The following is a 26,179-nucleotide window of genomic DNA, read 5'->3' on the forward strand; positions in this document are numbered from 1 at the left end:
TAATCCCAGCACTCCCAGCAGAGGTAGGAGGATCGCCATGAGTTCAAGGCCACCCTGAGACTACATAGTGAATTCCAGGTCAGCCTGAGCTAGAGCAAGACCCTGCCTCGAAAAACCAAAAAAAAAAAAAAAAGAAAGAAAGAAAAAGAAAGGGCGCATTCATTAAGCTATTACTAGTAAGTTAGATTGTCATATCACCTCTGAAATAATGTACTGACCACACATCCTCAACCAGCCTTTGGTGCACTGAGAAGGAGAATCAGGGATGAGACAGCTGCCTCTTCTTCACAGATGAAGCCACAGAGACCCTGTGTATAGCTACTATGTAGCAATGTGCAGGGAACAGGGAAGTAGCCCTGAGAATGCTCAGCAGAATCGAAGGTAACACCTGTCTTCAGGGAGCTGACAGCTGTGGTGGGACAGAATCTGGGAAGTGCTGTTATAATAGCAGCCTCCATTAGTAGAACCTGATGGCCACCTGTTGTACCAGCTACTTCATTCCTCTCTCCCATGCTGATTGCCCCCCAAATCCACCAGGCATTCATGCCCACAACCCGCAATGCCTTATCCTCAGTCACATCTAAGAAAGAAACAAAGATGACAATGATTGTGATCAACAATGCTGAAGACTATACAAATGTGGCACCTTGAGCAGATGCTGAGCCCAGCCCTAGGTGAAGTGGAATACAGATTCCCAAGTTGTTTGAGAGCTCTGTGAGTTAAGCCATATGCACCCCTACTTCACAGAGTTGAAACTGAAGCTGAAATGTGTTAACAGGCTATCAGAAATCATTGATGCAAAGTCAGGAAAATGTGTGCTTGAATTATGTTCCACTGCACTTTGGAACCTGTGTATAAATGGTAGGAGCAGCTGTTTTATGCTTTTATGGCTGTCTTGAGGAGAGCTAAACCACTGAGTCGCAGGGTTAGGCAGAGACGGTTTCATGAGAGGAATAGTCCTTGAGATAAACTTTTATTCAGCAGCAAGACTTGAGGAAATCAAGGAAGAGATGCCTTCCAGAGTTAGAGAGCAGGGAATGGTGTGACACCCTTTGGGAACTGTAAGCAATTTAGTATTACAATTCAGTGGTGTGTCTGGGAGAGAAGAACAGGGATGACAGAGGTCATTGTATAAGGTCTTGAGAGGAATCTACATTATAACCTGTTACCAAGAAACAAGAGATCCATGAAGTCACTATTAACAGTTGCGACATCATGTCTGGGGCACATACTTCCCAGCAGCAGCAGTAGTGAAGCAGGGGAGTAAAGACCAGAGCGTTCACGTGCAGAGACTATGATAATCCAGGTGAAAACTGAGAGCGACAATCAAAACAAAGCTCCCAGAAGTTGTACATACTCCTTTGAAATGAGGCCAGCCTGTATGTTGTTCCTGGATAGGTTTATTACGTTACGTGTTAGAAAACACAAGTATTTACACTATAATTTATCATCACATGGTGTAATTACTTATGATGAGGCTAAAAGAAGAAAGTTGGGGGGGGGGGCTGGGGAGACAGCTTATCAGTTAACAGCACTTGCTGCAATAATGACGGCCTGAGAGGACCTAAGTTTGATTCTTCAGTGTCCATGTGAACATCTGAGTGTGGCCACACATGTTGGGAACCCTAGTCATGTGGGGTGTGGAGACTGGAGAACCAGTGGGATCATGAAAACTGCAGTTCCAGGTTGAAAAAGTCCATCTCAAGGAAATGATGAGGCACAAACAAAAGAAGATAACGCCTGATGTTCTCAGACCTCCGCACATGTGCCCAGGGTGTATGCATCTGTACATGCATGTGCACACACCACACATATTACATACGTTGGGCATATGTAGCTGTACACATATGTGTGTTTACCATGCACATATCACATCACAGACACCACTTATACTATACAAACACACACATATACACATACACACACACACACACAAAGTTGGTTTAAAGAAAAATACTAGGGCTGGAGGGTTGGCTTAGCAGTTAAATGCTTGCCTGTGAAGCCTAAGGACCCCAGTTTGAGGCTCAATTCCCCAGTACCCACATTAGCCAGATGTACAAGGGGGTGCATGCATATGGAGTTGATCTGTGGTGGCTGGAGGCCCCGGCACACCCATTCTCTCTCTCTCTGTCTCTCTCTCTCTCTCTGTCTCTTTCTCTCTGTCTGTCACTCTCAAATAAATAAATAAACAAAAAATATTAAAAAAGAAAAATACTAGGCTACTATAAAAATGATAGATGAGCCAGGCATGGTGGTCCATAGCTTCAATTCCAGCACTCAGGAGGCAGAGGTAGGAGGATTGCTGTGAGTTTGAGGCCTCCCTGAAACTACATAGTGAATTTCAGGTCAGTCTGAGATAGAGTGAGAACCTACCTCAAAACCAAACAAAAAAAAGCTAGAGATAGATGAACACTAAAATATATGACATATAATACATGCTATCTTTTTTATATTACATATACATATAGTTTTCATATTATGTATAATATATTATGGATATTTTATATATTATATATGTTATATACTATGCATTATAAAATACATATATAGTATGCCATATAACTAGTACAAATATAAACACATTAAATATAGTAGAGACTGTGAGAGAATTGAAGAAATCAAAGTTGGGAAGTCAGAACAGAAGTGTTGCATGTTTGCACAAAGCAGAGGGAATGACAAGGACACCACCAGTGGCATGATGAGCCATAAAAGTCAGCAATGTGACGAAGGGTGGGAATGGAGGGCAGGGAGATGACTCAGTGGGAGAGAAGAAAAGCAACATTCTCCCTGAGGCCCTCCTTGAGAGAGATGCTGCAAGAACGAAACCTGGGACCACTTCCGGCCAAGATGGCGACCGCCTAGCTGCACTCCAGATACCAGGGAGAAAAAGACAGATGCAGATCCTATGGAGAGAGCTGCACCAACATACCTCAAAAGGGGCCCAACTGAAACTAAGGACAATTGGTGAAACAAGCAAGGGTGATGTTTTCCTGTGAACCGGATACCAGCACAAAGGGGAAGGAGACCAACGCAGTGAAAAATCAACTCCTACCAAATCAGAGAGCCAGAGCCTCAGAGGCCCCCAACACCTCAGCACTGAAGCAGACCAAAAATGAACCCAACATAGCTCAGGGAAATTTTTCAGAAGAGGGGGTGGAAAGAATGTCAGAGTCACATGTTGGGTCATGATTTGCAGAGACATTTAGCATACCAATAACTGGGGACTAACTCCACAATGCACGACACATTTACATCAACAAGGAGGGTCTAATGGGAGGGGGTAGATCATAGATGAGCCTAAACAATGGTACCAAACTGCCTGTATTTGATGAAAAGAAAACTAATAAATCAAATTAAAAAAAAAAAAAAAAAAGAAGGAAACCTGGGGGAATGAAGAGGCTAGCTAGGATGTGGTGAGCTGGGACCCAGGGGACCCCAAGGGGAGTTGTTCAGCAGACAGATGACAGAAGAGATTATCTACATAGAAAAGACCTTTAATCACGAGAATGGAAATCAGCAAGCATACTAATCAATTACATATGCTGGCAGAGTTCCAGGCCTTAAGGAAATAAACAAAACACACTTTACTACTTCTCAACTTAATTAATAATTTTAACAATAAAGTACTGTACTGTTAGAAAACAGACAGCTATAAAATATTTTCCTCAAAATAGAAGCAAATGATAATCACTTACACCAACAGAGTCAGGAAACAATAAACACAGCCTGAAACACTCCTGTTTTCTGAGATGGAGTTATATATACTGTGAAGGAAAGGACAGGACCAGACTGGTCTCTCCACACAGGTCTCCCTGAGAAAGACTCCAAAGTTCCAGAAGCCTCTACCACAGTCATTCTACCCACATGTCATGATGACAATCTACAGAGGCTTTATTATATCTAGGGATCTGCACTTCGTAGGCTGCCTCCACTTGGAATCCTATCCACTACACATTCTAGTGAGCAAGACCAGAGCAGCGAGTAAACAGCTGTGTGCAAAGGCGAAAGAAACACGATCATGTTTCTCCTTGCTTTTGATCAGCCATTCTCTTCTCTATCTTGGGGGTTGGCAAACGTGGGTTTGTGTGTGTGTGTGTATGTGTGTGTGTGGTTTTGTTTTTGTTGTTGTTTTGCAAAGGACCAGAGAGAGTAAAGGCTTTTTATTTTGTTTGTCATGTGGTTGTTATTGTACTCTTCTATCAAAGCAAAAAAAAAAAAAAAAAAAAAAGCAGCATTATATAATACTCCTCAAATGTTTCAGGACTATATGAATAAAACTTTATTTGTAAACACAGGAAAGCCAGAATTTGTCTGCATTGAGTGTAGCCTGCCAATTAATCAAGCATTATGCCTTTTCTGCTCAATGTCCTTGTCTCTCAGAAGTTGTCCTTGCCCTTAAAACATATCACATTATTACCCCTAGCCGCACCCCTGTGAGAACTGGACTCTTGGTTCTGCTTCTCTAACAGGGCTAAAGTCTTTGCTTAGTAATAAAAATTATGGAAGAATATAATGAATATTCTGGGTGTCATGCTAATTTTCTTTATAATCAGTGTCTCTCTAAATCCTCAACACAATGTAATAAGAACTATAATCATTTCCACTCTATGGATAAAGAAAATGAGGTGAACATTTCCTTTTCCTAGTCACACAGAGTGAAGCAAAGTTCTAAGCCAAACGTGTGGACTCAGAGCCATAGTCCTCCCTGTGGCCTGGGCTGAATTCCCCATCATCCCTGCCAAGAAACACATGTGACCATCTTTGTAGAGCTATCTATCTGGTCTCCTCATCCAGCGGTCCCCTGGGAGTCTCTACTTTTAGTGTTGCTACTCACCCCTTAGTGGACAGTGACAAGCCAGGCAGGTACCATCTATCACTTGCAAGCCATGGGTCCCAGGAACTTTTAACAGTCACAGTACAAGTGATATATGATCCACTATGACTGGAAAATGCTATGTGTATTCCTCTTTTCCTACCCTGCAATGCTGGTGACATACTCAGGAGTATTTGAGATCACAGATTGCCACACGTCCTCAACAAGTCCACTGAGAACCAAAGGCAGATGGGGAATCCTGACGTGGCTGGTAGTCTCAAAACACAACATGTGTTTCCCCAGAATATTCCCAAATGAAAACAAGGCTGGAGACTGAACACAAGCAATTGGGTTATGTTATGTGAACATACCAAGCTGAGGCTGCAGAGCAGGGATGCTGTTTACAAACACCCGAAAAACGTGTGTGTGTGTGTGTGTGTGTGTGTGTGTGTGTGTGTGTGTGTGTGTTACTGGGGTTGATTCTAGGGCCTCTCACATTCTAGAAAAGTGCAATACTACTGAACTATGTCCTCTGTTCTCTCTTTTTTTCCCCCTTTTTTATTTGACACAGAGATTACTAAATTTCCGAGATGGGCTTTGAATTCACTATGTACCCAAGGCAGATTTTTGAGTCTCCAAACTTCCTGCCTCAGCCTTCCAAGTGGCTGAGGGGATTACAGGATTGTATCAGCTGGCCCCATCTTAAACCGGTTTCTTTTTGTGTTTTTGGTCACAAGGACTAGATTTGTAGCATTTCACTGTATTTAATGAAAAGGATTAAAAAAAATCATCAACTGGAAATGCACAGGTCATAATTCATGCCAACAAGAGATGAGATGGGGACAATGAACATTCAGTTATGTCAATGAAGCCAGAGTGTATATCACACCGGAATCCACACCCACCATTTTAATCCCACCAGCATCCTCATCCTACTGCTTCTCATTTGCTGAGCTTTGTTCCCACGTGGTATCAGGTTATAGCGCAGATCCTAAAAGATGGGCTTCTTCTCTCTCCTTCAGTAAAGTACATCTCTGTATCTAGTGGGCCTTTCAAACAAGGCTGCTTGCTGCTGAATGAAAGCTGCAGAGCACAGGCTAGTCTATTAATGGCTTCCTGTGACCCCCTGTACTGGCTGATGGAACATGGAGGGGACGCCAGGGTCCAAATCTGAAATCCACGTCCATTTTCCCTCTGTGGTTAGTTCTATAAAACCATAATGAGAAGCACTTGACAGATAAATTACTTCTAAAAAGCTTCTACGGAAGCAGTGCATGTACCCCACATCATAGTAAGTAAGACGATGAACATGACAGCTGGTCTCCAGTGCAAGAAACACCCAAGGGCCACTTCCCTGGATGTTAGGCAGAAGGTGACCAAAACTCAACAGCTAAAATGGACAAAACAAAAGGATGAAAGAGATTGTCAAACAAATATCTTGAAGGAAAATAAGAAACAAATGCAGAAGACTGCCTCTTTAAAATGGTATAAAATTTCTAGCCAAACACATAGAGATCAGTTCAATAAAAATGAAAAAAGTACATTTCATCCATGAATACAATGTTTTGTGTGTGTGTGTGTGTGTGTGTGTGTGTGTGTGTGTGTGTGTGTTTTGTAAAAGAAAATGAGCTAAAAGCCAGGCAAGAGGGCCCATGGCTTTCATCCCAGCACTTGGGAGGCAGAGATAGGAGGATCACCATGACTTCAAGGCCAGCCTGAGACTGCATAATGAATTCCAGGTCAGCCTGGGCTAGAGTGAGACCCTACCTCAAAAAAAAAAAAAAAAAAAAAAAAAGCTTATCAGATACTTCTCTTTATATCACTCCTGTTGAAATTTTGATAGTCTGCTCAATCACATATTCATTAAAATATCCTCTTTGATGCTGCTATGAAGATAAACAGTTAAGTTCTTGACTAAAATACTGAGAAGGAAATAAAATCTTAATTCAAAAACATTTTCAACTACAGCATTAAAATCCACAATTTACTCAAGCATTTTGGTAAAGTTTAAACCAATGACATATCTAATTCAATAGATATATGTATAATAGGCATATATTCAGATTTTCCTTTCTCAAAAGGCAGTAATTCTTATCCTTTGGTATAAGAACTTCTGTTAAGTTATGGGGTGCCTTTCCTATATAGGAAGTATCCATCCTATGGCAAGCTGTAAAACACTTCACTCTCAAAAATTTATAGCTAATTTCGCATGAAATGAAAGTAACTTTTCCATCAGCAGCTTTGCTTAGGTACATAACTAGCAGTACTGTACACTGACAACTAAAATATATTTATTACAAATCCCTTGGTCATGACTTCTGCATTTTCTACTTGTACCTACAACTTCAATAAATAACCTAATAACTATTTTCAAACATCTGAAATAATCTATGACTATTAAAAATATATCCAGGAAGGGCTGGAGAGATGGCTCAACTGTTAAAGGTGCTTGCTTACAAAGCCTGGTTGCCTGCGTTTGATTCCCCACTATCTGTGTATGGTGATTTAAATGCAAATGTATGTCCATCATAGCCTCAGGTATTTTTAATTAAGGTTAAACTCCCTGCTAAAGTCTCTAGCAGCCTGCTGGAGAGGGTGTGTCACTGGGAATAGATCTGATTCCAGCCCAAAGTTGTGGAAAGCGAAGTTGTGAGTTCTGGAAATCTGTGCTTGCTTGCTTTTGGTATTTGCTGGCTATAGGAACTTCCTCTGGATGTGCAAGCTGAAATAAACTCATTCCTCTCATAAACTGTGTCTGGTTAGATGTTTGTCCCAGCTGATTACACCACCGTATAAATCCAGATGCACAAAGTAATACATGCATCTGGAGTTTGTATGCAGTGGCTGGAGGTCCTTGTGTGCCCATTCTCTCTCTCTCTCTCTCTCAAATATATAAATATTTTAAAATAAATAAGTTCTAAAAGAAATAAACCCAATGTTGGGATTTATTGTAATGTCCTTCAATGTAATGTCCTTCACTCACTCAGTAAAGAACTAAATAGCTTAAGGATTAGTATTCAAGTAGTTTTTAACCAACATGACAATAGACACTTTTCATGGTCAAAACCATGATAAACATATTATATGGCTTTATGCTTTCTTCTAGAAGTTCCACAAACTTGAATTAAAACTATTATACAAAGATATGCTAGAAATTTTTTTATTTGGGTTTTCGAGATAGGGTTTCACTCTAGCCCAGGCTGACCAGGAATTCACTATGTAGTGTCAGGGTGGCCTTGACCTCATGGCGATCCTCCTACCTCTGCCTCCCGACTGCCAGGATTAAAGGCACACGGCACCATGCCCGGCTCTGCTAGAATTTTGTTGGGGCTTGAAAGCTTCCTGAGAGAAGATGAATGTCTTAGCCAAACAATCAAAGGCACGTACCCAGAATACTCAAATTATTAAAAAACAACCTCATCTTAGTGTAGAACAGTTATTACAGAAAAAGATACAAATTGAGTAAAAAATTCTCGGCCCATTCAAGGAAGAAAAGGAAAAGTTACTGAACTTGTCTACATGATAAAGTTCAAAATTTTTAATGTCTAACTCCCAAATGTGTCCCATGACTTCAAAAATAAAGTCCAAAATTTAACCAGCAGGGCTGGAGAGATGGCTCAGTGGTTATGTGCATGTCCTAAATAAGCAAGAGAGCCCAAGGGGGGCATGAAGACCCTAGAATGTCGGCCCTGGAATGTCCACATCCCACACAAACAGCTGGCCAAGCACCCCTGTAACCCTAATCCAACCAAAGAGAGCAGAGACCAGGGAACCCCCTGGGCTTACTGAGAAACAGGAAACTCTGGTGTCAGCAAAGAAACCATGGCTCAAGTAAGAATGAGTAGAAGGGGACATCTGACATTCAGCTCCAGCCACTACTGCAGGCAGGCACCCCCTTCCCCATGCAAGTCCATGAGGTGCTTCAAGGACAATACACATGCATACATCACACCTACTTTACCATACACACAGGCAAAATGAAAAAAAATCAACCAACAGTAATATATTGCATAAAAACACAAATGGGCTGGGGAAATGGCCCAGTGGGTGGGTAGCTTGTCACTGAAGCACAAGAACCTGGGTTTGGATCCCCAGGACCTAAGTACAACACCTGAGGTAGTAATGCGTGCCTATAACTCCAGTGATAAGGAGAGGCCCAGCCAAGGAAGACCTGAGTTTCACTGGCTCAGTGGTCTAGCTGAACTGAATCTGTAAACTGTAGGTTCAGATTGAAACTTGGTCTCAAAAAATAAGGTGGAGGGTTAGAGTGATGGCTCAGAGGATAAGGTGTTTGCCTGCAAAGTCTAATGACACAAGTTTGATTCCCCAGTACTCATGTAAAGCCAGATGCACAAATTGGGTGCAAGCATCTGGAGTTTGTATGCAGTGGCTAGAAGCCCTTGATACCAATTCTTTCTCTCTCTCTTTCTCTCTGTCTAACTCTCTGCTTGCAAATAAATAAATAAAATTAAGAAAAAAATAGGGTGGAAGGACGTGGGGTGGGGGAAAGTATTTAAATAACCTGTAAACCTACAGTAAACACAGGCAAAGTGTTGCCAATTGCCATACTAGTTTACATGTTTGCCTTGGGCTGTTTTCTACCTCTCTCTTTCCAGCAGGCGTTTCACGCCAGAATTTTCCATAATCCAAATTATTCCCTATGCTTGTTTTCAAAGTGCCTGCTTAACTCCTTTAAGTCACTAGGGTCCTAATTAGTGGTGAGGAGATGCAGGCAGCTGTGCGGCCTGAAGGAGTTAACTCACTCAGAAAAAGCTGAGCTTCCAGCAGAAAGCCAGGCCAGAGGTGGGTGAAAACTTTTTGCCAGGAAATCTCAGAACTTGAACATTCATTTATGCATCAGAAACTCCGACACAAAAACAAGGTGCTGCTCGCTTCCTAAGATAGACAGTTTCTTCACAGACAGAATCTGAATGAATTCTGCTTAAACAGACAAGTCTTTAACAGACATTAAGAGCTTGCATTTAGATAAACTAATGAGTACTGTTTAAGTGCCCTTTTCTTTTTCTGTACCTTCTACTAAACTGAGTAAGAAAAAAAAAATATCTCCCAAATAGCCAAGAATTAATGGGTTCCAATTCTACTGTCTCCAACCCAACAAAGCTAAAACAGCACACCACCACCAGCAGCTGACAGGTCAGGTAGCGTTGAAAGGTCATCACAAGTAGTCAGTTAGTGTTCATCAGAGCCCACAGAGACAGGTACTCTACGCCCATTTCACAGACAAGGACACTCAAATTCAGAGAGATTAAGTAACTGTCCAAGGTCACACAGCTAATTAGTGACAGAACTGGGAAGGAGTCCAGACAAACTGGCTCCAGAGACAGCGCCCAAAGCCACAAGATAATGTTGCAAAAACAGCAAACAACCAAAGGAGAATCTGATCACTCTGTGAAGCAGCAAAGGTTATAAAGTTCAGAAATTATAATTTTAATTTGGGCCAGGCATATCTTCAATATGTTCATATCCTTTAGTTTTTTTGTTTTGTTTTGTTTTGTTTTCTCTGTTTTTCGAGGTAGGGTCACACTCTAGCCCAGGCTGACCTGGAATTCACTATGTAGTCTCAGGGTGGCCTCAAACTCATGGTGATCCTCCTACCTCTGCCTCCCGAGTGCCGGGATTAAAGGCATGCACCACCACACCCGACTTTGTTGTTTTGTTTTGTTTTTGCAGCAGGGTCTCACTCTAGCTCAGACTTACCCAGAACTTACTCTATAGCCGAGGCTACAGCCTCAAACTCATGGCCATCCACCTACCTTGACCTCATGAGGGTTGGGATTAAAGTCATGCATCACCACACCTGGCGCTTTTGTATTGTTTCTGTGTGAAAGACAATTATTAAACAGTGATACCTTTTTCCCAAATTGTCACTCAATATGCAAGATCATGGATAAATGGTAGTTTCTATACTGCAGAAAAGCAATTCCTCAGATTAGCACAGAACAATACTCAAGACCCTCTCTAGCTGGTACATTGGACCTAGACACTACAGAAAAATAATATATCACTGTTTAAGAAAGTGATAACTAGTAATGAAAGGAGGGATATCAACTTTTGAGTGGCTAATTGTACAAACTGCAATTGTTTTCAATAATATCTTTTAACTCAATAATTTCTCTCTTGGTAGTTTATCCTTAAGAATCACTAGGGATACTCAGAACAAGTTTGTCTCAGGTGTTCTATTAAAAAAAGGCAAAATTATTTCTAATTTGTCTTTAATATGCAAAACTAAGGCAAAGAATTCAGTTGTGGATGATCTATATGATAGGAAATCTTGGCTGTTAATATCATATAGTGGCTTAGGAAAAGCAACTGAAAATTCATGAAAAGGATACAAAGTTTCTTCTTTTAATTTCTTTTTAAAATTTTTGTATTATTTTATTTTATTTATTTGACAAAGACATGGAAAGAGGCAGAGGGAGAGAGAGAGAGTGGGTGTGTCAGGGCCTTTAGCAACTCCAGACAGATGTGCCACCATATGCATCTGGCTTACGTGAGTGCTGGGGAATTGAACCTGTGTCCTTTGGCTTCACAGGCAAATACCTTAACAGCTAAGTCATCTCTCCAGCCTCAAAATCTCTTTATAGATACATAGCCAATGTATGTCTACTTATTCCAAATAAGCACACTGTAACACAAACATCATTCCTTCTGGGTGACTGAGATTAGATTTGTCGCCTGTTTGTCTACTTCCCTGAGATTTCTAAATTTTCTAACATGTATAATTAATTTTATAACCTGGAGGAAGAAATCAAAAATTTTAAGAGAAAAGACACCCAGATGGTAATGCTTAGAATTATGAGTAAGTCAGCCCATGTCCTTGGGCATCACTAGTAGTCTAGGAGATCATGACATTGCAACTCACTGAAAATATATGGTATTATAAGAACAGACAGTCCTGGGAAGGCTGATTAATAATCAGAGCTCATAGTCATTACTACTTGAAAAACTGTACCAAACATCCCTGATGAGCAGATGTTGAACAGAAAAAAAAAAAAAAAAAACAGGTTTAAATTCAAAGCTCTAACTCTGCCGGGCTCATGCCATGGGCATGAGTTCTGAAGCACAATTTATAAGCGTACAACCAACATAGAACTAAGGAAACAGAGTCACATGTGTCAGTGGCAGGTGTGAGATCTGGTCAAGAAAAGTGAGACAGACCCTATTTCTAAGGACAGAACAGAGCACTGATATAAACACTGGGACCTTGCCAGTTCCATACACTGTCCACACACAGGACTTTCCAGACCTGAGAAAGCATGGATCAAAGAAGCGTCAGAATTATGATTCAAACAATTCTGACAGGTTGAGACACTGGACTGAAACCAAAATGCTACTAAATGGGATCTGTAAATGTGCAGCCATCTATTTAGTTCAGTAATGATTGTAAGTATCAGTTCCTGCGAAGCCAAGACCACTTCAGATCAACAGGAGCCAATCTGAAGAAAGCAGTTTTGGATGAAGGGAAATAACCCCACAGGCAGATCCTGTCTGAATGCACTGCTTCCTTTCAGATCTTCTCTTTGAAAGATGATCCAGAAGAACGTGTTCAAGGACATTCAGAGTCTCATCAGGGATGCTCCAAGAATCAAGTGAAGGATACTTAACTATGAGGGCATTTAAAGGGACCTCACCGATGTTTAAATGTGTACCCCATGAGCCTGTGAAAGAATCAATTTATTGTGTTATACTGAAAATTACAGTTTGTCTTCCTTCTATACCCTTCCATGGTAACTGCTCAGCAAGGTCAGCAGTGACCTTCAACTTGCCAAATCCAAAAAGCACTTCTGCGCCCCAATTAACAGACCTGGGCGACATTCGATACAGAGTGCAATGCTCTCTTCCTTAAAGCACTCCCATGCCGCTCGCCTCCACCCCAGGGGCAACTGGTTCTAATTCCTTCTCTACTTTTTTTTTTTTTCCTAATTCCTCCTTTACTTAACCTCCAGATGTCAGATGATGATCTAATCAACTCTCAGCCTTCTCATATTACTGTTCTCTCTCACAGATTTGAACAGTTCCTGTGTGCTTAATTTCTTTGAGTTGGATCACTAGATCTCTCTCTTCCTCACACTCTCTCTCTCTCTCCCCCCTACTTTAAACTCTTCAGTGACTTCCCAGCTGCTCTGAAAACCCTTACCATGGTCTGGTGAGGGTTCCTTCCTAGGCCCCTGCCTCCCTTCACCTTCACCTCTGTACTGTACCATTTTACTGCTGCTTGGACCACACTGACTTGCCCTCATCTTTGTAGTGTGTTTAAGCATAGGAAACTCCATCTAGTCACCAGGCCTTTGCACAGGTTGCTCTCACAGCCTGGGGATTCTGGCTATGTCTTTCTTTTGTGTATCAGTTTAAATGACACTTCTTAGAGAGTTCTTCCCTGATCTTCCTGCTTATTATGTCCAACCCTTAATCTCCAGTTTTCTTATCTCACTCCCTTATACCCAGCATGGCATTTATCATACTTCCAAAGACTTCATTTCTTTATTTAGTATTGGTTTTTCTCCTTAACTCACATCCTTGGAGTGTCAGTACTAAGAGTGAAAATGACCTTGCCATCTTGTTCCTCATGTTTTCTTGTCATCATTTTTGAGATGTTTGGTTTGTTTGGTTTCTTGATACAGGGTATCACTATATACCCCAGATTGGCCTTGAATTCACCATGAATCCTTTCACCGCCCCCAAGCTGGCTTCAAATTTAACAGCAATTCTCATATCCCAGTAGCCTGAGTACTGATATTAAATAGACGTGCACCACCATGCCCAGTGGAAAAACCTTTAAAATTTTGATGACGCAATGAGTAAAGCCAGACTTCACCTCTCCTCATTATAAAGAAAATCCTCCCAACCTCCTCCAAACTTATTATAATGGAACAGACAGCCTTACAGGAAGAGGGTCAAGCAGCCTTTATCTAAGATGACATGAAGGGTGTTCTTAAGCTGGGTGAGACAGTAGACCAAAAGATGATTAAGTCCCTTCTGTGCAATTTCTAGACTTATACAGAGAACTCTTAAGGAATTTCAGGTTGCAATTCATTTTCAAAGTAACAAATTATCAAATTATTTCCTAACGAGGTAAAGTCATTTCTAAAACAAAACTACCAAATTCCGTTATATCTTGACCAAATGTAAACTTCCCTACCACTAAATCAATGCAGGTTTCCTCCATCTACCCTACCAAGTGTGGTCTGGGATGTGTCCTTGTTTTCCAGCTGCACAAAATGGGGCCCAGAAATGGGATGGAAGCTCAAGCAAGGCCACTTGCAGTAACCAAGCATAAAGTTCCACTCTTCATTCACTTGTGAGGCTGTGCTGTAAACACCCTGGGATCACTTTATTTAGTGTCACACCATGAATAATGCAGGGATCTTTACACGCAACGGCAGTGGAGAAAATTAGTCCTGAGTGATTTTGTTACGACAGTGTATGCCCAAACTCAAAAGGCTTAAGAGTCTCACTCCTGCTCCTGTTGGGGTTGCAAGCAATTGAGCCCACCACCACATGATAAAACGGTACACGTGAGCTTCCCATCCACCATCTGGTAGAATCTGACAGTCACCCTGGAGCTGTATCGTTTACCTACTTCACAGATACAGCAGAGAATGATGGCCCATCTAAGATACTTTCTTCTAATTTTCAGCTTTCTTCATCTTTCCTAACCTCCTTTAAAACTTTTAAAACAAATATGTGTTAGATACATTTTCTCAAAAAAAAAAAAACCCACGTTTAACAGAAAGATTATTACCTTTTTAGACTTTGAGAAGCCAGGGAAAAAATGAAAATTTCTTCTTGGACTGTCCAAGAGGGTGGAAAGGCAAGAATAGAAATGCTGATCTTCCTGAAGGGTGTTTGGTGCTGCAGCTCCGACTCAGTCTTCCCTATGCTGTGCAGGTAAGTGCTCTAGCACTGAGCCGCACCCCTGCACCTCATATTGATCCGACAGTCTTGGAAATTTATCACATGTATCATATGGTTTGTAGATTAGCATCAGTCCATAATGCTTATTTTAGTGTGGCTTGCAGTAGCAAAAGACTAGAACACTCCAGATTGTCTACCTACTCTCATCATACGGCTGACAAATCAATCCACAGCATATCCATAAGACAGGATAAAACGTAGCTGGTGGACAGGAATGAGCCAAGTCTGTCAGTGCTGATAAGGGAGAACCTCCAGGAGACATTAAGGAAGAAGAACAAGGTGTGTATGTATATAAATGCTTCTAAATATTTATTGTAGAAATTCTGGGATACATGCATAAGAAATAGAATTGAGAGTATGCAGAATGTGACTTACACTATTTTACACTCTTCTGTCCTGCTTGAATTACTTTTACCATGTAAACTTGTTATTTTTAAAAGAGACTAATGGTTACATGCGGAATTTGCTGCATGTTCTAAAAGCACTGGCTTGCTACCTATGCCAGGAAAGCAAACACTGTTTCTAGACTCTTCAGGGCAAACCACAGGTCACACTAACTACTGAGGAGATGTAAAAGGCAGCTAGAGCCCCTACCCTCACTCACTGCTTCCTCCAGTGTGGTCTTGATGCACAATTGAAAAGAAATCTTAATTTCTATTCTTCTAGCTAAAGATCTATGCAGTCCATCTCTGAAAAACTAAATTAAAAGAAACACACAAGAATTCCATTACAAAAAAAAAAAAAACCACCAAAAAATTATCAGTGTTTTCCCTAATGCTATTTATCATAGAATTATATTACTAAAACAAGAACAAACAGAAATCCTTTCCAACTTCACGTATACTACCTGTTATTTTTCTGAGTTCTACAAGAACCAGAGTGATCAGTGACCAGTCCCAGGTGAATTTGTTCCCACTTCGAAATCTTTTGCAAATTTAGAAATACTAATTTTTTTTAAATTGCTGCCATAATAAAAAAAATAGTTGTGCAATAAAGTTGAAAAGGTAAAATGAAATCTACACTCAAACCTCCTTAAGGAGTATCCAAACTCTATATACTTATTCTGCCAGAGAAATGTCTCCAGCCCCAGACAGAAAGAAAAGCAAGTGGAAACTGTGCTTCTGTTTCTCCTATTATTTGACCTTGAGAAATAAAGTGGGAAGGTATTTATTATCAAGTATAAAAAAAGTCCTATGGTATTTTGCCCTTGACAGCAGGCGATAGTGATACATAGGCACTAAATTTTGTTTATACATGCATTCATTCCTCCTCTCATTTCTTTCTCCATTTTATTGTATTTATTTATTTGAGGAGAGGGAGAGAATGGGTGTGCCAGGGCTTCAAGCCACTGCAAACGAACTCCAGACGTATGCACCCCCTTGCGCATCTGGTTTATGTGGGTCCTGGAGAGTCAAACCTGGGTCCTTTGGCTTTGCAGGCAAACACCTTAATCTAAACCATCTCTCCAGCCCTACTTTCTCTTTTTTGATGGGGGTGCTTTATTGATGAGAAAGAAAGCAAGGCCAAATACATATTTGAAAAAGCCTAATTTTCACTTAGCTCAAAATATGCTGCATTGGATTTTATATAAGCATGCTGACAAAAAGAAATCACCTCATTTTTGGTTGAGGAGGAGTAATCAGTGAAATAAAAATCTATATAAAATCTGTGCATTGAGCTGTCTGTGGTACTGAAAAAATGAAACCAAAGCTGAAATTTACTGAGCCACACTCTTTATAAAGTCTCCTCACCACACTCTTCTAATCCAAGCGCTTCCACCCATGACTCACCTGAACCATTTTATTTTGCCACACTGTGTATAAAAATCCTATAAAAGGTCACACTGACTTGCTTTCCAAGGTGCCCTGTGGCAATGTCAAGGCATCCTCAGCTTGGTTAAGCGATTCCAGTGGAAAGAAAGTCAGAAGAGAAGATAACGCACTTACTTCACCTGAATGGAGTGGGAAATTGTATCATGTACCCCAAACTCATCCTACTATCTGTCACTACCCAATCACCATGCTGCTATGCTAAAAATAAACATAAAAGCTGTCATGTGAGATTTATTCTACATCCAAAGACATTCTCTGAAGGCATCATGGCTCTTGAATCTGCTTTCTTATCTTAGAGCTAAGTCAATATATTTGGGATTTTTGATAGTGAACTGAGAAGTTCATATTAGCTGTTCAGTTTTATGAAGAAACTTACATCCTCCACAGTGGCATCAATAACATGAATTTCCATGAATATCTACAGGCCTGGCCTTCAGATCAAGGGGTTATGGCTGCTTTGATCACTTCTTTGGACACATGAGAACATTCCTACTTGTTTCCAGTTCTTGACTTCCAAATCAGGTCTTCACATTTGGTCCTTTCTTCTTATTATTATTTTTCTGAGGTAGTGTCTTGCTCCGGCCCAGGGTTGACCTGGAATTCACTATGTAGTCTCAGGCTGGCCTTGAACTCACAGAGACCCTCCTACCCATGCCTCCTAAATGCTGGGATTAAAGGCATGTGCCATCACGTCTGGCTATTTTATTTCTTTTTAGCAAGCATCTCAGATGACAGTCTGGAGTTTCATCTTAGGGGAGAAATCCCTCTAGATATATTGAGTGTAAAAGCTACATCTGGAATACCTAAATGCTAATTAATATGCAAACCTCAAATTGAAATTCTGAGTATGACGGGTGTAACAGAGGCATGGACCCCACAAATAAACCTCCTTGGGGAACCTGGTCTTCTGTGAGGTCTACATTAGGCAACGGTGGAGAAGCTCACTGTGTTTACTGACCAAAGATCCCCAGTCTTCTCACTGTCTCACCCAGGCAGCACATATCCAGGCATTTGAAGGACAGAAATAACACAAGTTTGTAATGTTTTCAAACTTAAAATAACCAACAAAGAATGTTTTTTCTGTACACTTATTATTCTTAATCATCCCTTCTAATTCTAATACCATATTAATTTTTTAGGACAAATAACATTTGTCAGTTCCTGGGTTGTTATTTTAAAACAAAATCTCCCTGTAATTCCTTAAAAGTCCATGTTTTCAAGAAGACACTTTATTTCTGAAGATAATACATATGAATGCCTGTTAAGCTGTGTGTTCTTTAGAAAGAACAGTCAATACTAGGAAAGTTTATGTTGTTTAATAACAACAAAAAATAAAGTTGACAAAGACTCTCATTCCGGGGTGGATTAAATAAAACCACTCTAGTTTCCTTACAAAACAGCTTTAAGGTTACTCAATTCTTAGTCATATAAAACATTCTAGAGTAATATTATGAGCTTAACCCTATTCATATATGAAACTTTCTAAAGAGAAACTTCAGTTTCTGTGTGTCAGGCTTTGGATAAACAGTGGAGAGAGCAGCAGGAAGCACTGGACACTGGACCCTGGAGGCTGGGAACGCCGGGCCTGTTCTCACCTTGCACCATCTACTGCGAACACCGCACAGCTCTTCACCTCCTTTGACTGTTCCTGTCTATAAACTGAGTCGAGGAACCATTTTGTATCTTCCAACTATCAGTGTCTATTCCTCAGGTCAAAGCGACTGACATTTAAGTCACCCCAGAGGATTGCTTTAAACCACTTGAAGTTCTCAAAAAACCGAGCATCACAAGGACACAGAATGTGTGGAAGTTTCTTAAAGTGAAAATATTTAAATGTGCTTGTGGTGTTGTTACTGATTTCAAATACTTTCAGTTTTTCCAATTCCCATACTCTAACCTCAGCCCTTCAAATCACATTTCTCAATGTTCTAGCAAGCATACAAGTAAAGTGAGGCAATTTCTCTCCCCCCTCCCCCAATTTGCAGTTATTTGCATCTTTATGTACTTTGGGCAATCACTAACATTAGTTTCTTCTCTCTTTAGTGTGTCCTGGCTAATCATTAATTTAACTTAAATTGTTAGGACATTGTATGACAAACCCATACAATATTTTAAATTAAAAAAAAAACAGTCTAAGTCTTAAATTTCCTAATCCCATCAAATGCCTAACAAGGAAACACTTATCTGTGTAATTTCTAAACTTGAAAATAATCCAAATCTAATCTTTGAAAAACTCTAGTGATTTTAGCTCTCAGACTATAACTCATACATGACTGTGGGCTACCGCAAAGCCACCAACGGACTGATGACCCAGGAACCTTTTAGAGTAGCTGATATTGTCGGTAGCAGCCAAGTCAACAGCAGGGCCGCATCTGAACAAAACAACTGTTTTCCTGTCAAGGCAGCTCATGAGGGCAGCAGCCTCAACTTTCAAATGATATTTTAAAAACACGTTAATGACTGGAGCCAATAAATCCATACAACTAGTAAATATCCAAAATGTGTAAGCTAAATGAACTGTGGTTAAAAAAAAAAACAATGTTGGCATTCGGAATGGGACCAGGGACTAGGGAAAAGAGGGTACCAATACATGATGTATCCATACTAATAATAATACTAATGCTAATAAACATTTTAAAATGTTGGTGTTATAGGAAAGGGGCAGTACTTTTCTCATGTTGATGTAAGTTAACTAGCTACCTCATGAACTCAACTTTCTCCTTTTGCGGTATTGCAGAAGACAGTACAGGTATGGGCAAGGCCTCCCATAATGATTTAAGGAAAGGTGTCTCTAAGAATGCAGGTTTACTGTGTGAATTCAAGCTAGTGTATGGAATACATGATTGACTGGAGAATGGGTCTACCTAAAGCAGACAGGGAGAATCTAAATCTAAATCTAAATCTCGAAGTGGCTGCATGTTTACACAGGCACTGCACTTATTTTCTTAACTTCCTGAAAGGACAGGTCAGGGGTTGATATGAGAAAACACTCCGTGTCTTCTGTAACCTCAAGCAAGGACACACGAGCTTGGGAAAAGCCCCCTGTTGCCTTGCTTCCTCTACCCCCCACCCCCCAGGCTGTCTGCATGGCTTTGGATCATTCATAAAAGTTACCTGTATTTCCCTGGCGTGGTACACGATGATCAGACCCAGCAGGATGATCGTGGAGAGACTGATAAGGCATTTCAGAGCTAAAGAATACAGCGATGCCTGCAAACACAGTCAGACGGGAGACTTAAGAAACAAGCACCTTTACCCACTTTCTGGACCCCAAGGTAAAGTCAGACTCGCTCCAATGGACCTGAACTCTAGACACTGGATGCGGGTTGGGGGCGGGGGGACAACCTATCCTGGCCCTAGGATGTAAATTGCTGAGCCTCAACATCAAGTGAGAGGAGCCACGGAAGGGATGGCTCTTGGCTCGGCTGTCGGGTCCGCTCCACCAGTGGACTGCAGCGTGTGACTCGCCGACCCCGAGGGGAAGTTCCTCCCGAGTTTCAGCGCTGCCGGTGGGAACGTGCCTCCCATCCCCGAGCACCAGGGGATAAAATCCGCATGCTTTCCCCATTGGTTCCCCGGGAACCCGGTGGTGCCGGAGAGAGCGCCCAGTCGGTCTCTAGGTGCCCGGAGAACTTTGGATGCACGCTCCTCGCTTTCCTCTCCGAGTTGCCTAGCGGCGCGCGCCCTGGCAGCGCCCTTCGCTCCCAGGCACTCCAGAATGCCCCCGGAGAGGCTGCGAGCTCCTGTACGGTAGGGGATTCCCCGAGCCAGAGCCCATCCCAACCTCTCCCCCCACCCCCGAGGGTGGGCGAAATCTAGGGGAGCCTGTACCTTGTCGTAGGCGCCCCAAGACAGCTCGGTCTCGATGACCATGACCACGATGCCGAACATGCCGAAGATGAGCGCGTAGTCGCTGAGCCGCTTGCGCTTCTCGAACAGGGCGCGCCGGTGGCCCAGCTTGTAGCCGATGTTCTGATTCTTCTTCTTGCTGGACTTGGTACCGCTGCTGCTGCCGTGCCCGCTGCCGCCGCCGCCGCCACCTCCGCCGCCACCGGTGCTGCCTCCGCCGCCGGTTCCATAGAGCGCCAGGTTGTTGGAATTGTTGTGCTCGGGCTTGGACACCACGATCTCCGGAGCCGAGGACGAGGCGGCGGCAGCGGTGGCCGACGGGGAGGACGCGCCGCCGCCGCCGCCACCTCCCACCAGGGACGCGGGGGGCTGCAGGGGCTGAGCCTCCGAGTCCATCTCGTGCAGGTTCCGGCGGGACGCGCTCAAGTTGCTGAGCGGGCGCATGACGCCCCCGTTGTACCTGCAGCTGCTCATGGCTATTTCGGTGAAGGGGTTGCTCTCGCGGCGCGCCTGGGGCGGCTGGTGGTGCTGGTGGTGCGGGTGGTGGTGGTGATGGTGCTGCTGCTGCTGTTGTTGATGCGAGAGCGGAGGCCCCGAGCCCAGGCTGCCCAGGCTCCCCGTGGGACTGGCGGCCGGTTGCAGGCTGTGGCACTGGTGGTACTGGGAGGCGGACGCGGGCTGCTGCGCGTACTGCTGCCGGAGCGCACTGGCATGGCTGGACGGCGTCAGCTCGCTCACATTGAGCTGGCTGCCCCGGCGCGACGAGCAGCAGCAGCAGCAGCAGCAGCACGAAGAGCCAGACAGAGGAGAGGAGGTGCGGGTCCGGAAGGCGCCGCCGGGCGAGGAGGTGCGGAGCAGCAGGGACAGGTTATCCCCCGCCCCCGCCCCCGCCGCCGGGGCACCGGAGGAGGCGCAGCTGTTGCACCGGAGGCATGGGCTGCTGCCGCCGCTGCCGGGCTGCTGGTGAGCGAGGTGCGGGTGATGAGGATGAGGGTGAGGGTGAGGGTGCGGGAGGGGCGCGAAGGGCGGGCAGGGCTTGTCCTGGCTCGGCGGCGGCGGCGGCTGGCAATGCAGGTGCGAGGAGCGCGCCAGCGGCGGCGGCGGCGGCGGCGGCTGCGGCGGCGGCGGCTGCTCCGGGAAGAAGCCGCGCTGGAACTGCAATGGGGTTTCCATGTCAGGGTTGTTAAAGCTGCAGGGAGACCAGGCGGTGGTGCACCCTGCGCAATGCGTTATGGTCGGGAGCGGGGACTCCTGCTGCTGGTGCGAGGAAGGGCCCATGCCGGCTCCGGTAGAATCCAGGCGACGAGTCCGATTGGTTGGGTGCACCAAAGCAATGGGCATGACATCACCTGCGGGGACCGAGACGGAGTTTGCGGCGCGCGCGGCTCAGGGGAGCAGTGTGTGTGTGAGAGAGAGAGAGAAAGATGGGGAGGGGAAATCTGCAGAATGAAGCCCCTCCGGTGGGAGGGCGCGGACCAGGTCCAGCTAGGGCCAGGACCTGGGCATTCGGTGGCGGGGGACACCACCTGCTGCTTCCGCGCGCGCCCCGGGGCACTGCCAGGATGCAGAGCTCCCCCATGACCCCCGTAGCGGGCCTGGGGTAGGGGGGGGGCTAAAAGGAGGGCGCCTTTCCCTCCTGGGCCGCCGCTCCCTCCCCCACCTCCCCCGACTGGCGCGGGACGTAGTGCCCGAATGACCTGTCTGTGGCACTGCAGCCCGTCGGGGCCACCCGGGATCACGGGGCAGGCGCTGGGACAGTTGGAAATCCCAGCCGCTCACCTGCCCTTGGGCAGCCTAGGGTGTCAAGGCAGCACCCGCTCGCCCCCACGCCCACCTCTGCCCCCATCGTCTCGCGGACAGTGTGGGATGCTGCAGGGCTACCGGCCGGGCAACCGTAGGTGGCATGGGCTTTGGAGAGAAACCAGTTTAGTGACTAGCTTGGCCAGGGTATGAATGTTTTGGGGCACATTCCGGGACTGGGAGCCTCTAGAACCCCAGCAGCTCCTGTGTGGGATCACCACCGACCCCGAGCTGGGGGGCGGGGGAGGATCTTGTCCCTGTCTGCCTTAGGTCCAGAGTCCCGGCGTCAAGACTCGGATTCTGCGGTTCTCGCTCTCGCTCTGCCGAGTGCGCTGCGGCGCGGGAAGGGTTAACCAAGCGCGCGTCGCCGGGGGCCCGGGGAGGGGACGGGGGGCGGGGCCGGAGGAGGGGATCCCCGCCGTCCGCGGGTGGAGCTCGCTCGGGCTTCCCGGGTCCCCCTGGCGGGGGCGGAGGGCTTCCCCCACTCCCGCCCGCTCACATTTGCGCGTTCTCCGGAACATGAGGGGCTGGCGCCCCGGCCGCCGGGTGCTGCGCTGCGGAGCTCAGGCCCTTCTGCAGCCGGGGTGGGGAGGTGTCCGAGGGCTACTCGTGCGCCGCTCCAGGCTGCTCGGCTCGCGCCAGGGTCTGGGGGACGCCCAGCCACCGATGCCCTCCAGCGCCTCCAGCGCCTCCAGCTTCCTCGGCCTCCACACCTGCAGCACAGACGCAAAGCAAAGGCGGGTCACCGATAAGCGAACAGAGCATTCCTCGGTGCCCGGCCTGAATGAAGAGAGGGGCCTAGCGTGTGCCCAGTGACAGCGGGACTGGGAACGATGGACACTGTAATGATGACTTGGGATGATTAATGGCCGCCTTGGACAGCGAGTTTCGCTGGGCTTGGGTATAATGATAATTTACTCTCTAACAAGCCAATAAAAACAATTTTTTTTGAAAGACTTTGAAACGTGTGGTGATGTGTTGTTCTCTTAAGACACACAGTCACGAAAAGGCAGGCGTGCTTTTGAGAGTTGTCATTGCCCCACCTTAAGCCTGTATTTCTTTTGAATTGAAAAAAAAAAAATCTCATCTTACTAAAAAGAAAAAAAATAATAATAAACTGGCCAGTTGAGTGTGTTTCAATTTGACATCATGATTTCAAAGCATAATTTTTTATGATAGAGACTGCAATATAACAAATTAAACCAAGAAATTAAGACTGAAAGCTGATCACTCTCATTAGGTAATTGGAATTCTCGGCTGGATCCGATTTCTCGATATGCTACTCAGCAGCTGCCCTAACGTTGCTTACCTGGTATCTGCTTGTAAAAGCGTGTGTGCCAGCGTGTGCTAGATGCCGCTGAGTGAATAATTTATTTCAGGATGTTCCTTGAATATGTGTTCAACAATTTTAAATTTTCGTACATGCAAGTAAATAGATTCAGCAAGCAAAAGGGGCTGCCTTTAGAACCGCAGTCCACGATGTGAGATAACAAATACTGTCAGGGCTTGAATTTCTTCATGACCTTGGTAAAGAATAGAATTTTAGTGGTGAAAAAAATAGGACACAGTATTCCTATAATCTATTACAATATTTTTAATCTCCAGAGTGGAAAGAAATAAAATATTTGTGATAATGAAATTTATCGAAGTTTGGGGGGCAGCTGATCAGCATAGAATGCCTGAGGAGCAGGACTCTTAGAATAATTCGAGTTCACAACTCAACATGGCAATAAGATGAAATTCCACTTGGAGGTAGGGAGAGTTTGATCTATTAAATAAACAATAAAAATTGAAAAATATAGTTTGGATGAAAGACAGGCCTGAAGGTGGACACCCATAATCATACACTGGGAGAAGAGGCCTGATGCCTTGGAGTTTAAAGTCATCCTCAGTTTCCTAGTGAGTTTGAAGTCAGAATGGGCTACCTGGAACCCTGTCTCAAAAGGCAAAGAAAAAAAAAAAAAAAGGTGGGGGCGGGCATGGTGGCACATGCCTTCTAATTGCAGAGTTCAGGAGACAAAAGTTCCCACAAGTTCAATGCCAGCCCAGTCTACATAGCAGGTTTCAAGTTAGCCAATACTATTCAGTATGATCCTGTCTTAAAAATAATTGATTCAGGGCTGGAGAAATGACTTAGCAGTAAAGCGCTTGCCTGTGAAGCCTAAGGACCCTGGTTCGAGGCTTGACTCCCCAGGACCCACCTTAGCCAGATGCACAAGGAGACGCACGTGTCTGGAGTTCGTTTTCAGCGGCCTTAGGCCCTGGTGCGCCCATTCTCTGTCTATCTGCCTTTCTCTCTTTGTCACTCTCAAATAAATAAAAATAATAATTGATTCAAATGAGTACATAGAACTTAAAAATAAAGACTTCCAAATGACAAGCTATTCATCTTCTTATGTGATAAAAGAAAAAGTAATTCAAGCACCAAATCCATCAAATATTTATTAGAACTCTTATCAACAAATCACATAGCCTTCTTAGTTACTCTTCATAACTGACTGAGTGAAAGTTTTGACTAAGCCTTATAAGTCAAATTACTTCAAAGACATGTATGGTAAATGACTGTTCATCGCCTATTATAAATTTGGATGGAAACTACACATACTTCCCGCAAATATTAAAAGTTGTTACCAGCATTACATAATTATGTAAGGTGCTAGAATTACTAAAATGCCATAAGGAAAACAAAAGTTACATCCCCTTGCATTAAACTGAATTTCTCAAATACCAGCTTCCAACTTCAAACTATACTCCACAAGTGAAATAGGGGGGGAAATTACCTTATTTTGGGTTACAGTATAAATTTTGTAGAAACAGAGTACTCACTGAGGTTTAAGGAAAAGCTATAGGGCCTCTCAAGGACGGCGCACAAGTTAGGGAAACAAATTGGAATCTGGTCCATAACATTAGGAACTGTCAGAACACCCAAACTAAGATCGTGATATGCCAGCATAGCCAGTATCTTGAAAGAGTTCACACAAAATAATAATGTGAGACTCACTGGGACTAGAGAAGGAGCGAGTCAGTTATTTACTGCCTTTTCATTAGTCAACTGTCACACCTTGAATACATCACCTTGCTAACATCTTTTGATGTTTTAAGACTATGATTAACATCTATAACAATGCTGATGAAAAACTAGATTTCAGACTAAAACACTCTCTGTATGAATCAACTATTTGTCTGAGGCATTTTAGACTATGCCGTAGGTCATGAAGGAACATGTCAAATGTTCTTATTTTCGCTGGGCATGGTGGCACACACCATTAATCCCAGCACTGGGAGGCAGAGGTAGGAAGATCGCCGTGAGTTTGAGGCCACCCTGAGACTCCATAGTGAATTCCAGGTCAGCCTGGGCCAGAGTGAGACCCTACCTTGAAAAACCAAAAAAATAAGTTCTTAATTTCTTTTTTAAAATATATTTTATTTTTATTTATTTATTTGAGAAAGAGAGGCAGAGAGAAAGGGAGGGAGGGAGGGAGAGAATGCGTACACCAGGGCCTCCAGCCACTGCAAACAAGCTCCAGATGCATGTACCACCTTGTGCATGTGGCTTTCATAGGTCCTGGGGAATTGAACCGAGGTCCTTTGGCCTTACAGGCAAGTGCCTTAACTGCTAAGCCATCTCTCCAGTTCTTATTTTCAACATCTCTCTCTCTCTCTTTATATATAAAAAAAAAATCAACAGATATTTAAAATTATATGCCAAATTTTAAAGTATGGATAATGTCACTTTGTAGGATCATTAAAGTAATCACTCTGATTAATATATGTGCATACATATTAAGTCAAGTTAGCAATTAGATCACTTCTCAGCCCTTTGACTAACATAAAATATAGCAATTACAGCAACAAAGACATTATTTTTCAATGTAGATAGTGTTTTGCATATAACAGATACTTGTAAGTGTGTGAGTGAGTAGGAAAGGGCAGAGAAGAGAAAGAAAAA

At 43.7% G+C, this 26,179-nt stretch overlaps 1 protein-coding gene across 1 annotated transcript in view; it reads right to left on the reverse strand.

The window, feature by feature from the left end:
- Kcnn2 (potassium calcium-activated channel subfamily N member 2) overlaps nucleotides 1–22,853 on the reverse strand; it is a 143,449-nt gene extending 120,596 nt beyond the window's left edge. Inside the window, exons 1-3 of the mRNA XM_004651572.3 lie at nucleotides 22,730–22,853; nucleotides 20,413–21,779; nucleotides 19,696–19,791 (exon numbers count right to left, since the gene is read on the reverse strand). Of these exons, the coding sequence (XP_004651629.3) occupies nucleotides 19,696–19,791; nucleotides 20,413–21,779; nucleotides 22,730–22,751 (1,485 nt within the window). The 5' untranslated portion in view covers nucleotides 22,752–22,853. The remainder of the gene's footprint in view (nucleotides 1–19,695; nucleotides 19,792–20,412; nucleotides 21,780–22,729) is intronic.
- Nucleotides 22,854–26,179: the final 3,326 nt, after the last annotated feature.

This window comes from Jaculus jaculus, chromosome 14 (assembly GCF_020740685.1).
Source record: "Jaculus jaculus isolate mJacJac1 chromosome 14, mJacJac1.mat.Y.cur, whole genome shotgun sequence".
Lineage (NCBI taxonomy): Eukaryota > Metazoa > Chordata > Mammalia > Rodentia > Dipodidae > Jaculus > Jaculus jaculus.